Source organism: Salvelinus namaycush, chromosome 14 (assembly GCF_016432855.1).
Source record: "Salvelinus namaycush isolate Seneca chromosome 14, SaNama_1.0, whole genome shotgun sequence".
Classification (NCBI taxonomy): domain Eukaryota; kingdom Metazoa; phylum Chordata; class Actinopteri; order Salmoniformes; family Salmonidae; genus Salvelinus; species Salvelinus namaycush.
The window spans coordinates 31,850,380-31,862,592 of NC_052320.1; the positions used below are offsets into that span (position 1 = coordinate 31,850,380).

The following is a 12,213-nucleotide window of genomic DNA, read 5'->3' on the forward strand; positions in this document are numbered from 1 at the left end:
TCTGTCTCCTTTTTTGACCGTCTGACTCAGTCCCATCTGTATTGACGGGCTGCTTGAGCAAGGCCCCCACTGGCCCTAATGGGGATATCGATGTTGTAGTCCTGGAAGTGCCACTTAGCATAACCCATCTCCTTAAGTGGATTATGGGGCAGGTCACACTGTAGAGGGGGCGCTGCTGGGTCCAGAGGAGCAGCAGTCCGTCTCATTGCCCTGATATGGGTCATCACCAATGGGCTCTGACAGGCTCGAGGGGTCGATACAGTGGAAGGGCATTCACTTCATTAGGCCCACGCACAGTGAACAATGGAGGAACTCCAGAGGCCGGGAGTATTAAGGAGAGTACACATCAAACTCAAGACAAAGACTGTCTTTATTTTTTACAATACTGTACACCAAGGGTTCCCAAACTTTTTCACTCAGGCATTGGGGAACATCCTGCGCCCCACTTTCGCGTGCCCGCCACATCTCTTTCTATGGGTACAAGCACTGTCCACGACACAAACTGTTCACACCCATCTTGTTGGCAGAGAAGAACATTTTGCAGGTTTAAGCTAATTCTCTTTCAATTCTATACATTTTGCCATGTCTAATGTGTATTCATGTAATAGTTGAGTGACTCAAACATTAAAACAAAATCTATGGGCTAAAAAACATAGCTAAAAACGTTAGCTGACCGTAGCTAGTTGATCTGGACATTTTTGACAAGTTTTAAATTGCTCTCTAAATAGCTCTTTGCCGACCCCTCATTTTGGGAATCACTGCTGTACACAACAATTAAACCCGAATCCAATTGTTCGTATTCTCTATCAATGTGACTGCGGTAAATGGACACGATAGAAAGGAATTGTAAAATGGATTTGATACGACTATATGAGAGGCCATTTTGTGAGTGTTCTAAAGCTGTGACGGTGCAATGCAAAATGTCTGTCAGTGCCATATGATGAGCGAACACGGTATCTGATCCCAGACAGCGACATGCAATGATGACGGGTTCCAATGCAAACGCACAAATCAACTGACCCCGGAGCAGCTGTTAAATAAACAAGGCCCTGACTTGCCTGGCCACCTGAGTCCATTTATGCAAACTCAGCAGGAGAAGGGAAACGTGGGAGTGAGCCAAGAGAGCATTCGCCACCCAATTAATATTCCGCTCATGCCCCCCTGACTCAAAGAATAAATAAATATAAAAGAAAAAAAAGAAGAACTAAGACATTGAGTAAATAAAAGTGAAGGGAGGGAGGGGGCACTAATTAGCTGTTGGTTTTTGATGTGGCAGCCACCCGCACTGCCTATGAACCTTTCAATTAGCAGGGAAGATGTCTGCATCAGCTATTCTCTCAGCGCCCGTGTCTGTCTGCTACTTTTACTCAATCATGTCATAACCAGAGTCCATTTAACCAAGGAATCTCCGTTAAGTTGAGCAAATACAGAACGGCGGAGACTCTGGAGAGAGGAAGAAAAAAAACAGCCGATTTTCGTATTTCCTTTTTTAAAGAGAAGAGCGAGAAATTGTGTGAGGGAATAAAACTGATAGAAGCAATGGAGGAGAAAATGTGTGCTTCTTTTATAGCATGAGGTGATGACCCGATGGAGGGAAGAAGCAGAGAGGATGAGGGTGGATAATTGGAGGGAAACTAGAGAAAGGGGTGTGTATCATTCTGAAGAATGTGGCCCAGAGTCACCTCAGTACTATCAATATTTGTATTTGTATTTATCAGGGCCAGGAAACACTCCTGTCAGTAAAAAAACACTATACCAATATCATGACCTGTGTGTGAATGTCAAGATTACCATTTGTCATCTGCCACAAATCCCATTTCTGTGTGTGTGTCAGTGAAGTGCAGTCAGGGTAGGCAGTGGCTATCTGTGCTAATTTTTTGTTATCTAAAGTTTTTTCTCAATGATTCTGGTGGTTTTTATGCAAACAAACTCCAAATGTGCTAAAACAGCACCAAAATCTCAGGAAAGGTGCTAGGGTATTCATGCCTTCCTTTCCATCTATTCAAATTGTTGACCCGCGCGGCCATTAAAGATTAATGGAGAGGGTCAGCATAGACGCCTCTGCTTTGCCTAGCTTGAAGTAGCTTCATTCGTTGCATTGAGACGATTTCATATTTTGCACATCCGTATTGCCTTAACATGTTGTGTGGGTAAACCTGTGGTAAACTCTGCACATTTGGACAGGTCAACATAATTTGGTGCTAGCATCCCTTGAACTGAATGAAGCTAGCTAAGCTAGCAAAAACAACCTGACAAATGGACATTATACTGCACAGCAGTAAGTTGGAATAATGTTACACGCCGTTTGGAGGGTTCGAAGAGTGGAAAGTCAACTACAATGAAAGTTAAGACCAGACAGAGCCAGCATACAGGAACTCTACAAGACGTGATGTTATTAATGAAAGGCAACCACCATCTCCCTCAATGCTATCTGTCAGGCAGGCTAACAGTGACTACTGGACTGTTCACTTGTCTGAAACGTCATTACCAATTAATACTTTTTACCCAGACTTTTACACATCTTGGACATTTACTTTTGCTTTGTGGACGTAATGGGAATGGGGCTTCTCCTGCCACTCAATGCAGGCCCTAATCTTGTCTTCTACAAAATGGGTGCGACTAACTACGACAATTCTACGTGTGTGGCTGCATGGGGGCACACTCATGCTGAAGGATTCTGCTCCCCGACCGGCTGGATGTACAGTAGCTGCCTACCTGCGTGGGAGAACTGTGCTACCAGCTACTGTTTGTGTGTGACTTTTTGTGTCAGTGTGAAAATGGAACCAAAGGAGGCTGTGGGGATGCGTCTCCCACCTGTCCGTGGGCTTGCTGTGTGCCTGCAGAATAAAATGATGGACATAGGTCAAACGCTGTCACCGAGAGGTTTACCCTGACGGTCAGACAAATTCAATTCATTTACTAGTACAGTAGGCCTAAATGCATTTTGCATTCAATTTGCAGGTTAGGCTACTGTTGAATGAACATGAGAATAGACAACATCCCTTTGATGCATTTGATTGATCAAGATAGATATTTTGGGATGAGGCATTTTTTCTTTATACACAAAAAAGTATGTGGACACCTGCTCAGGGAACATCTCATTCCAAAATCATGTGCATTAATATGGAGTTGGTCCCCCTTTGCTGCTATAACAGCCTCCACTCTTCTGGGAAGGCTTTCCACTAGATGTTGGAACATTTCTGCAGGGACTTACATCCATTCAGCCACAAGAGCATTAGTGAGCTCGGGCACTGATCTTGGGGGATTAGGCCTGGCTTGCAGTCAGAGTTCCAATTAATTCCAAAGGTGTTCGATGGGATTGAGGTCAGGGCTCTGTGCAGGCCAGTCAAGTTCTTCCACACTGATCTAAACAAAACATTTCTGTATGGACCTCGCTTGCTGCACGGGGACATTGTCATGCTGAAACAGGAAAGGGCCTTCCCCAAACTGTTGCCACAAAGTTGAAAGCACAGAATTGTCTAGAATGTCATTGTATGCTGTAGCGTTAAGATTTCCCTTCACTGGAACTAAGGGCCTAGCCTGAACCATGAAAAACAGTCCCAGACCATTAGTCCTCCTCCACCAAACTTTAAAGTTGGCACTATGCATTCAGGCAGATAGCGTTCTTCTGGCATCGGTCAATCCCAGATTGGTCCGTCGGACTGCCAGATGGTGAAGTGGGATGCATCACTCCAGAGAGTCCAATGGCGTTGAAAGTCACTGAGCTCTTCAGTAAGGCCATTCTACTGCCAATGTTTGTCTATGGAGATTGCATGGCTGTGTGCTTATTGGTATTTCCATTTGGTGAAGTTTTTTGTCAATTTCGGTTAATAGCCTATGTCACTCTGGTTGTTGGAGCTATCTGTTGTTTGGTGAACTTGGGCTTCATCAAAGTTTATTTGTGAGTAAATCTGGCTTTGATAATAGCCCATGCCTTCCCAGTCACTGACCTAATCGCACGTCACCGGTCTGTTTGTGTGTGTATTTGTGTGTGTGTGTTTTGGAGTTTTTGGAGTTTATTAGGAAGGGATCGAAAACAGCGTGGCTTTGGTAGGCCCAAACACGCAGGTGGCTTGTTGCTCGGACCTTTCCCTGTTTGTTTTGGCTTCATTTGCCAGCCCCTCAGACAGTCTGCTGTTGAAGGATGTGACAACGCGTTAGTCCAAATAAACCCACCCTACATAAAGAAAGGGAGCTCAGAAAAGAGAGAAAGGGAGAGAAGGTTTCTTAGCAGGATAGGTAGGGATAGATAGATAGATAGATAGATAGATAGATAGATGATAGATAGATAGATAGATAGATAGATAGATAGATAGATAGATAGATAGATAGATAGATAGATAGATAGATAGATAGATAGATAGATAGATAGATAGGACAAAAAGCCACTGATCAGCTTTTGATGAGCTCTTCTCCACCCACCCACCCATCTCCTCTCTGTTGTTCTCTCTCGATATGTATTGGGTAGTGGATAGTGCATTGACTCTGCCGTGTGATATTTTCACCCATAATCCTGTTTAGTAAATGTGTATTCAATTAAAACCGGCCTGGGCCCCAAGGTGATGCACTACGCTCCCCCGCCACTTTGTCAGTGTCGACAAAGGAGCTGAGCCTGGGCCTACCCGAGTGTGAAATTAAACAGGTGATAGATTCCCCCAGTACAGAACACTGTCATTTTTCATTACCCTAAATAAAAGGGGGGGAAACGCTTCCATTTCACCCTGTGACAAATGAAAATGTTTTTTAAGTCAGGTCTAAATAAACAAGTAAATTGTTCAATTGGCCGGTGTTGGAGGATTCTACCAGCACTGTAGACGGGAGAGTGGTGGGTAGGGGTTGTACTGTAGGCAAGTGCCGAGGGGAAAGGTTGCAGTCGGTTCAATAGGTTGTGATAGGTCAATACATTGACTAGTCCAATGATATAATAGGACTATAGGGTTGGGTCAACTTGATGCACAGGGTTTTAAAGACGTAAAAATTGGAGTTTGTATACAGAAGAAAGTAGTTTTTCAATCGAGATTTTCCCAAAACATTGGAGAAGAATTCTAACCCTGTTCCTGTTCAAAATATTAAGCTACTACAGCTACCCCATTAAAAAATGTCCTAGCTTTTAGCAGTGGGGGGTTGTGCGTCAGTTATCTACTAGAGGGGAAGAGGAATGGTGACAAGGCGTGGAACAAAAAGAAAACTGGACCCTGTCCCCTGGGGGAGGTTTATCGATCGGACCCGATCCCATCTCTGAAAGCAATGTGATCTTTTTGTCAAGAGACAATGCTAGTTTGATGGAGAGAGGGCAACATGGTGAGACAATAGGGATGGGAGGGGGAGAGACAGAGAAAATAAAATAAAATAAAACATGTTTTCTTTTGTTACTGGCTGATGGCTTTCTGAGAACTCAAATGAGCAAGCGAGGGAGAAAAACAGGGGGAGAGAGAGAGAGAAAGGAGAGAGAGAGGAGAGAGAGAGGAGAGAGAGAGGAAAGAAGAGAAAGAGAGGAGAGAGAGAGAGGAGAAAGAGGAGCAAGAAGAGAGAGAGAGAGAGAGAGAGAGAGAGAGAGAGAGAGAGAGAGAGAGAGAGAGGAGAGAGAGAGAGTGAGTCACCAGGCTTCACAAATAGATAAATGCCCTTGGGGCGCTATAGAGGAGAGCATCTTTGCCCACCGCCAGACAGCGATATGGGGCACATAGTGAAAGCGTGTGAGTGTATGTGTGTGTATGTACTGTTTACTACATGTGCAGTGTGTGCGTATAATGATTATATGGGGCACAGTATGTGTGTGTGTGTGTGTGTGTGTGTTTGTATGTGTGTGTGTTTGAATGTGCGTGTGTTTGAATGTGCGTGTGGTGTCCGAGCGTATGTGTATATAGTATGTGTGGAGTGTGTGCGTATAATGATGATATGGGGCACAGTGTGTGTGTATGTATATGAAATCTGCAGTGTGGTTTATATGTGCATTTCTTCATGGTCCACATACAAAAGGTTACTCGACTCAGTCAATGAGTTCAATTGAACAAAACCAGCCGGGCGTTAAGAGCTGGCAGACAGAGCTGGCAGACAGAGCTGGCCGTATACAGTAGAGTAGACAACGACACAGTGAGAGAGGGAAAGAACAGACACTGGGATGGTAGAGGAAAATTATCATTCATGAATACTCTCACCCCTTTACCCCTCCCTCTCTCTGTCCGTCTCTCAGTCTCTCTCTCTTTCGCTACCCCTCCCTCCATCTCTCTCTCCATCTCTCCTCCACTCCCCACTTCTCCCTCCCCCTCTCCATCGCTCTCATCATCTCGCCCTCTATCTCTCCTGCTGGCAGGTGAAACCTGCTCTGTTGTTCATACGTCCTCAGACGATGACGACAGTCTCGGCGACGGTGACTACGTCTGGCCACAAGGGACTATTGCTGACATCATCTGCATGACAACCGTATGGTGACAAAGATACCCAGAGAGAGAGCTGATTGTCAGAGTAAAGACTCTGGTACCGTGCCAGTAGGAGAGGAGAGCAGCTCCACAAAGGACGTGTGTAAACTAGGCTGCAAATCATGATTAAAAAGGTACTGTGTGCCTCGTGGTTGAGAGTTCCTCTGCCCTATCAGTGGTATCTAATTCCTACCTTCGTCGCAGCTGCCAGGCTTGGCCGCCTCGATCTTCTTTTTGAGGACGCAGGAGGCCACACCCAGCTCGCAGGTGTTGTCGTAGGTGAAGCCGTCGCTGCCGCACACGGGCGAGAAGGCCTGGCCCTGGCATTGCGGGCACTCGCACTTGTTCTGGACGCAGCGGGCCCCCCAGGCACACACGGCGCTGCCGCACGTCTCTGCAAATGCACACACACAAACAAACGGACAATCGCACACGCACGCGCACACACACACACACACACAGGGTGTGTCAGCAACTATTGATTGGAATCATGTAAAAGGAATATGCTTGCTAAAATACAATAGTGAGACATTACTTTAAGACCTACTATTTGTACAACCACACTGTTGGTAGGCACACACACACTTGGTGCTGGCATTACTCACTGCATTCTCCCTGGGCGAGCACGCGCAGGTCAAGCTGCTCGGTACAGGCACGCACGTGGAGCTCACACTCGCTGTCGTAGGTGGAGCCGTCGCTGCCGCACACCGGTTGGTGGGACTCCACACACTCCTGCGGGCACACACAGCGGCCCGACTGCCCGTCGCAGATCGCCCCAAATGAACAGTTGGCACACGCCTCGTCTGGAGGGAGACAGGTAGGAGAGTGTTAGGATTGGGAGAGAGTAAATAAGCCCGGTATGGGTAACGGGGAGAGAAAGAGTGTGTGAACCGGAGAGAAAGAGTGTGTGTTTGTGTCAGTGAGTTGAGTGAGTTGAGTGAGTGAGACAGAGAGAGAGAGACAGAGAGACAGAGAGAGAGAGAGAGAGAGAGAGAGAGAGAGAGAGAGAGAGAGAGAGAGAGAGAGAGAGAGACAGAGAGACAGAGAGAGAGAGAGAGAGAGAGAGAGAGAGAGAGAGAGAGAGAGAGAGAGAAAAATAGCGAGGGAGGACAGATAGAACTGGCTCATCCGAAGCCTGTGTGGGTGGCGTGGCAAAATCCACAGCCGTGATGCCACCATGATGTCATGTGTTTACCTAACCCCCTTCGAAAGGCCGGTCATTTTGAGAGGGCACCAAACCCAGATGGTGTGGAGACTTCACACAGCTGCAAGCTTCAGTAGGATGATCTGGACTAAGAATACTGTCAAGAATCCTCTATTTTCAGTTGACTCTGATCATTTGCACGTTTTCCATTCAGTGTCTTTTCCCTCTGCCTTGCATAGCCTAGTACCAACATGCTGTGGATATCAATGATTCGTGGCAGCCCGAGTGAATCACAGAGCCAGAGCGGAGATGCGAGGGGTGGGCAGCGCTCCTCGATTGCCAATTACACCTGGAGGATTGCATTAGCAGCGCACGGCCGCTATCACATTCAATTAGTGGCTAGGTAATAACAGCTGCTGATTTATTGCTAATGGCTAACGGAGAGAGCGGGCTACTTAGGCGGAAAACCTCCCCCTCCCCTGTGTTATTAACTTGTGTATTACACCTTATTACACCTTAATAAAGTCAGGAAGTCAGCCTGCACCGCACAGGCACTCGCTGTGGACAGACCAGCCTGGGGGCCTGATTAAAAGCAGGCGGTATAAACAGAAAAATATATGTAGCCGAGGTGGCGGCTGGCGGGGATGGGGAATGCATCACCGTGACAATGACGGTGTTTCGAACCCGGGGGATATAAATCACGGTGAGTGTCGTCCTTTATCAGCGCCCATGTCCCGATAAAGGCCTTCTTTATTTCCCTCCTCTGGCTCTGTCTCGCTCACTCTGTTCCAGCCAGTGCCACCGGTCGTTGGCGGCGGCTAATCGGGACACATCTAGCTATCGGACCCAACTGGGCTGCCTTACTGGCTGTAAACACAGGGCCAGGACAGCTAGCACTAAGGCGCTAACGGCGCTAACAAGGTGGGAGGACTTGTCTGACCAGGGAGGGGAGTTGACGGTGAAGGGGGAGGTTGAAGAAATTGGCCTTGAGGAGAATGCTATTCCGAGTGATGGATACCGAGAGACGGTGGGGAAAAGAAAAGCTAAAGAGCAGGCCTCAGAACGCTACACACACTCTCGGAGGAGTAGTATTAGTCAGAGAGACTGGAGCTACGACAAGGGAGAGACGGAGGAGTTGTTCTTTAACGTGAAGAGAAAGAGAGACATTTGTTTAGTGAAAGGCTCTGAGAATGTCCCAGACTATAAAAACACTCCCCAGCCGACCCCACAGTGCTTGCTCCATAACTATTCCGTCCCTCCTCACCGTCTCTCCTCCCTTTCTTATTTACCCCTCTCTCCCCTATCTTTCCACTACTCTGCTCTCTCTCGCTACCTTTTCGCAGCAACTGTGCAAAACTCGTAATGTTTATTTCTGTTCTAAATTACTTCTCGTCTCTTGTCTCATCTATTCTGAGGTAAATATATATGAAATTCCTTACGGAGCGATTGATATCGTTCTGTGGTCTATTATCCATGCGTGTCTCTGCTTCTTCCAGCCTGCCAGACACACAAGGTCACCCAACACTCAAACATTGAGAGGAGAAAATACATCAGAATAATAAAAAATGTCACTCATCTCACTATCGGACCGCACCTGAGCCATAAAGATAACCATTTCCCCTAGCGCCATTTTTCGATCCCCCGAGGGGAAGAAAATCTAATTATGACAGCGCACATAGGCCTTGCGAAACGGTGGCCCCACTCACACACACACACACCGGTTGTCTCTGCATGCAAACGCACGAGGGACAAAAGGAAACACACAAACTTCCCAGCCTCTATCGACACATACACCACACAGTGTATGCAATTGATATGAATTGTGCCATGATAATTAACAGAGATAATAGTGAAGGTGGAGGGAGGTGAGGGTGACTCAGTGGAGTTTGAAGAGGCCTGTGTAAAGCAGTGCAAACAGCCCAGAATAAACCAACCCACATCACCATCATCATTCCTCCGCTGGGCCTTGCCTAGCACTGCCTGCCTGTCGCTTTTATTGCCCTGTTCCGCTGACTTCTGCCTCTGTGGAGACTTGCTGTCATCCATAGTGCTGTATCACACACACACACATACACACACACACACACACACACACACACACACACAGCAGGGCCCGCTACCTCGCTCTGCCCGCAACCAGCTCGCCTTTTTAAATAAAGACTATTCATTACGCCCCCGCGGCGCCACGGTGAGAACTGTCTACCTAACGCCGCACGCACGCACGCCGTCTCCAAATTGAGTTTGCTCGCCCGGCTCAAACATTCCTTTTGCTCCATTTCCCATTGGAATACATCTTTATGCGCAGAGATTTCAACTTGGGAATGGAAAGAGGAAATAATAGTGGAGTCACATCGGCCCCCAAGCCAACAACACTGCAGTGGATTAAACGTCAAACTCCAGTTGAAACAATAGGGCAGGGATCATCAACTAGATTCAGCTGCGGGACGATTCCTTCTTGAGCGGATGGTCGGGGGGCCGGAACAGAATTACAAATCATTTGTAGACTGCAAATTGACCGCAAGAAACCCAAACAGATATGTTTAAAATATAATAATTTAAAACCTTGCTTACATTTGAATAAGATCACATATATTTACTTAAATTGTTAATTTTTTTTACTTCAGTTTATTTTAGTAAATACTTTCTTAACACTTATTTTTCTTAAAGTTGCATTGTTGGTTAATTAAGGGCTTGTAAGTAAGCATTTCATTGTAAAGGTCTAAACCTGTTGTATTCGGCGCATGTGACAAATACAATTTGATTTGATTTTGATTTGATATATCTCTGTTATGCGTGGGAATACTTTGGAACAGATTTTTCCAAAACTTAAATCACTTGGAGATGATTTGCTGGCGTTTATAAAGTATTTTATGTGCAATAATAACAATATATACAGTGCCTTCAGAAAGTGTTCACACCCCTTGACTTCTTCCACATTTTTGTTGTGTTACAGCCTGAATTTAAAATGTATTAAATGTAGATTTTGTTACTGGCACAATACCACATAATGTCAAAGTGGACTAACGTTTTTTTTTATGTTTACAAATGAATTACAAATTAAAAGCTGAAATATCTTGAGTCAATAAGTATTCAACTCCTTTGTTATGGAAAGCCTAAATAAGTTCAGGAGTACAAATTTCTACCCCACACATACAATTATCTGTAAGGTCCCTCAGTCGAGCAGGTAATTTCACACACAGATCAACCACAAAGTACATGAAGGTTTTCCAATGCTTTGCAAAGAATGGAACCTATTGGTAGATGGGTAAAAAATAAAAAAGCAGACATTGAATATCCCTTTGAGCAGGTGGTTATTAATTACACTTTGGATGGTGTAACAATACACTACAAAGATACAGGCGTCCTTCATAACTCAGTTGCCGGAGAGGAAGGAAACTGCTCAGGGATTTCACCATGAGGCCAATGGTAACGTTAAAACAACAGTTACAGTTTAATGGCTGTGATAGGAGAAAACTGAGGATGGATCAACATCATTGTAGTTACTCCACAATACTAACCAAATTGACAGAGCAAAAATAAGGAAACCTCTACAGAACACAAATATTCCAAAACATGCATCCTGTTTGGCAGAGCTTGAAGAATAAAAAAATATATATAGGCAAATGATGCACAATCCAGGTGTGTAAAGCTCTTAGAGAGTTACCCAGAAAGACTCACAGCTGTAATCGTTGCCAAAGGTACTTCTACAAAGTATTGACTTGGGGTGTGATTATTTATTTAAATTAGATTTTTATGTATTTAATTTTCAATACATTTCACTTTGTCATTATGGGGTATTGTATGTAGATTGGTAAAATATATAATCCATTTTGAATTCAGCCTGTTACACAACAAAATGTGGAATACGTCAAGGGGTATGAATACATTCTGAAGGCACAGTATATTACCTTTTTTTTCTCCGAAAACTTGGGGGGGCCAAATAGAATCACCCGCGGGCCGCCAGTTGGGAAACCCTGCAATGGGGTAGAGCTAGCCGAGAGCTAGTGTAAAGATGCTAAGCTGAGCCAGGCAAATCTCTCGCTGTCTGCTGGTGATCGCAACCGCTAACAGTAAAGCTGGCTAACAGTGTTTACGGTATTAGCCGTCTTGGATAATGACTACTAAATGGCTTCAGGCATCTCTATCACTCTACATTATTAGATCAGTATATCTATATTACATCTATAAACTGTTACCCATTTAGGACCAAAAGGAAAGCAGGCAATATGGAACTGTGCAAAGTAGCCTATGAGAGAAGAGAAAAGTGAATAGATAATTGAAATATTTATTTTCCTTTCTTCATGTCTGCTCTGTGCTTAGTTAGTCTACAGAAAACATGGTACATACATGTTATTTGTTATACAGATACAGGCCTATGGTGTAGCCTACATTTACAGTAGCAGAAAATCTCATTCAAACTCTAACTAGAGCACGGAAAGGAAGGCACAGGAGCAAATGGTTTGTCGGTAAAACTAAAATGTTAATCATCGTCATCATCAATTACTCTTCTATGGGAAAATGGGTGCAGGTTAGCGTTGTTCGTCATGAATCTTGTTGTGGACGCAGCTCTGCAGAATGGCCACTACCTAGGACACCCACAAAGTCATCAAATCTGATTTTAAACCTAACCATAAACTTAAGCATGATTGA

General features: G+C 45.1%; 1 protein-coding gene across 2 annotated transcripts in view; it reads right to left on the bottom strand.

Annotated features, from left to right (window-relative positions):
* Positions 1 to 12,213, bottom strand: part of LOC120059395 (agrin-like) — a 283,055-nt gene that overhangs the window by 54,426 nt on the left and 216,416 nt on the right. For both annotated transcript variants that reach the window (XM_039008413.1, XM_039008414.1), the window contains 2 exons: positions 7,025 to 7,222; positions 6,613 to 6,813 (listed from right to left, as the gene is read on the bottom strand). In XM_039008413.1, the coding sequence (XP_038864341.1) occupies positions 6,613 to 6,813; positions 7,025 to 7,222 (399 nt within the window). The remainder of the gene's footprint in view (positions 1 to 6,612; positions 6,814 to 7,024; positions 7,223 to 12,213) is intronic.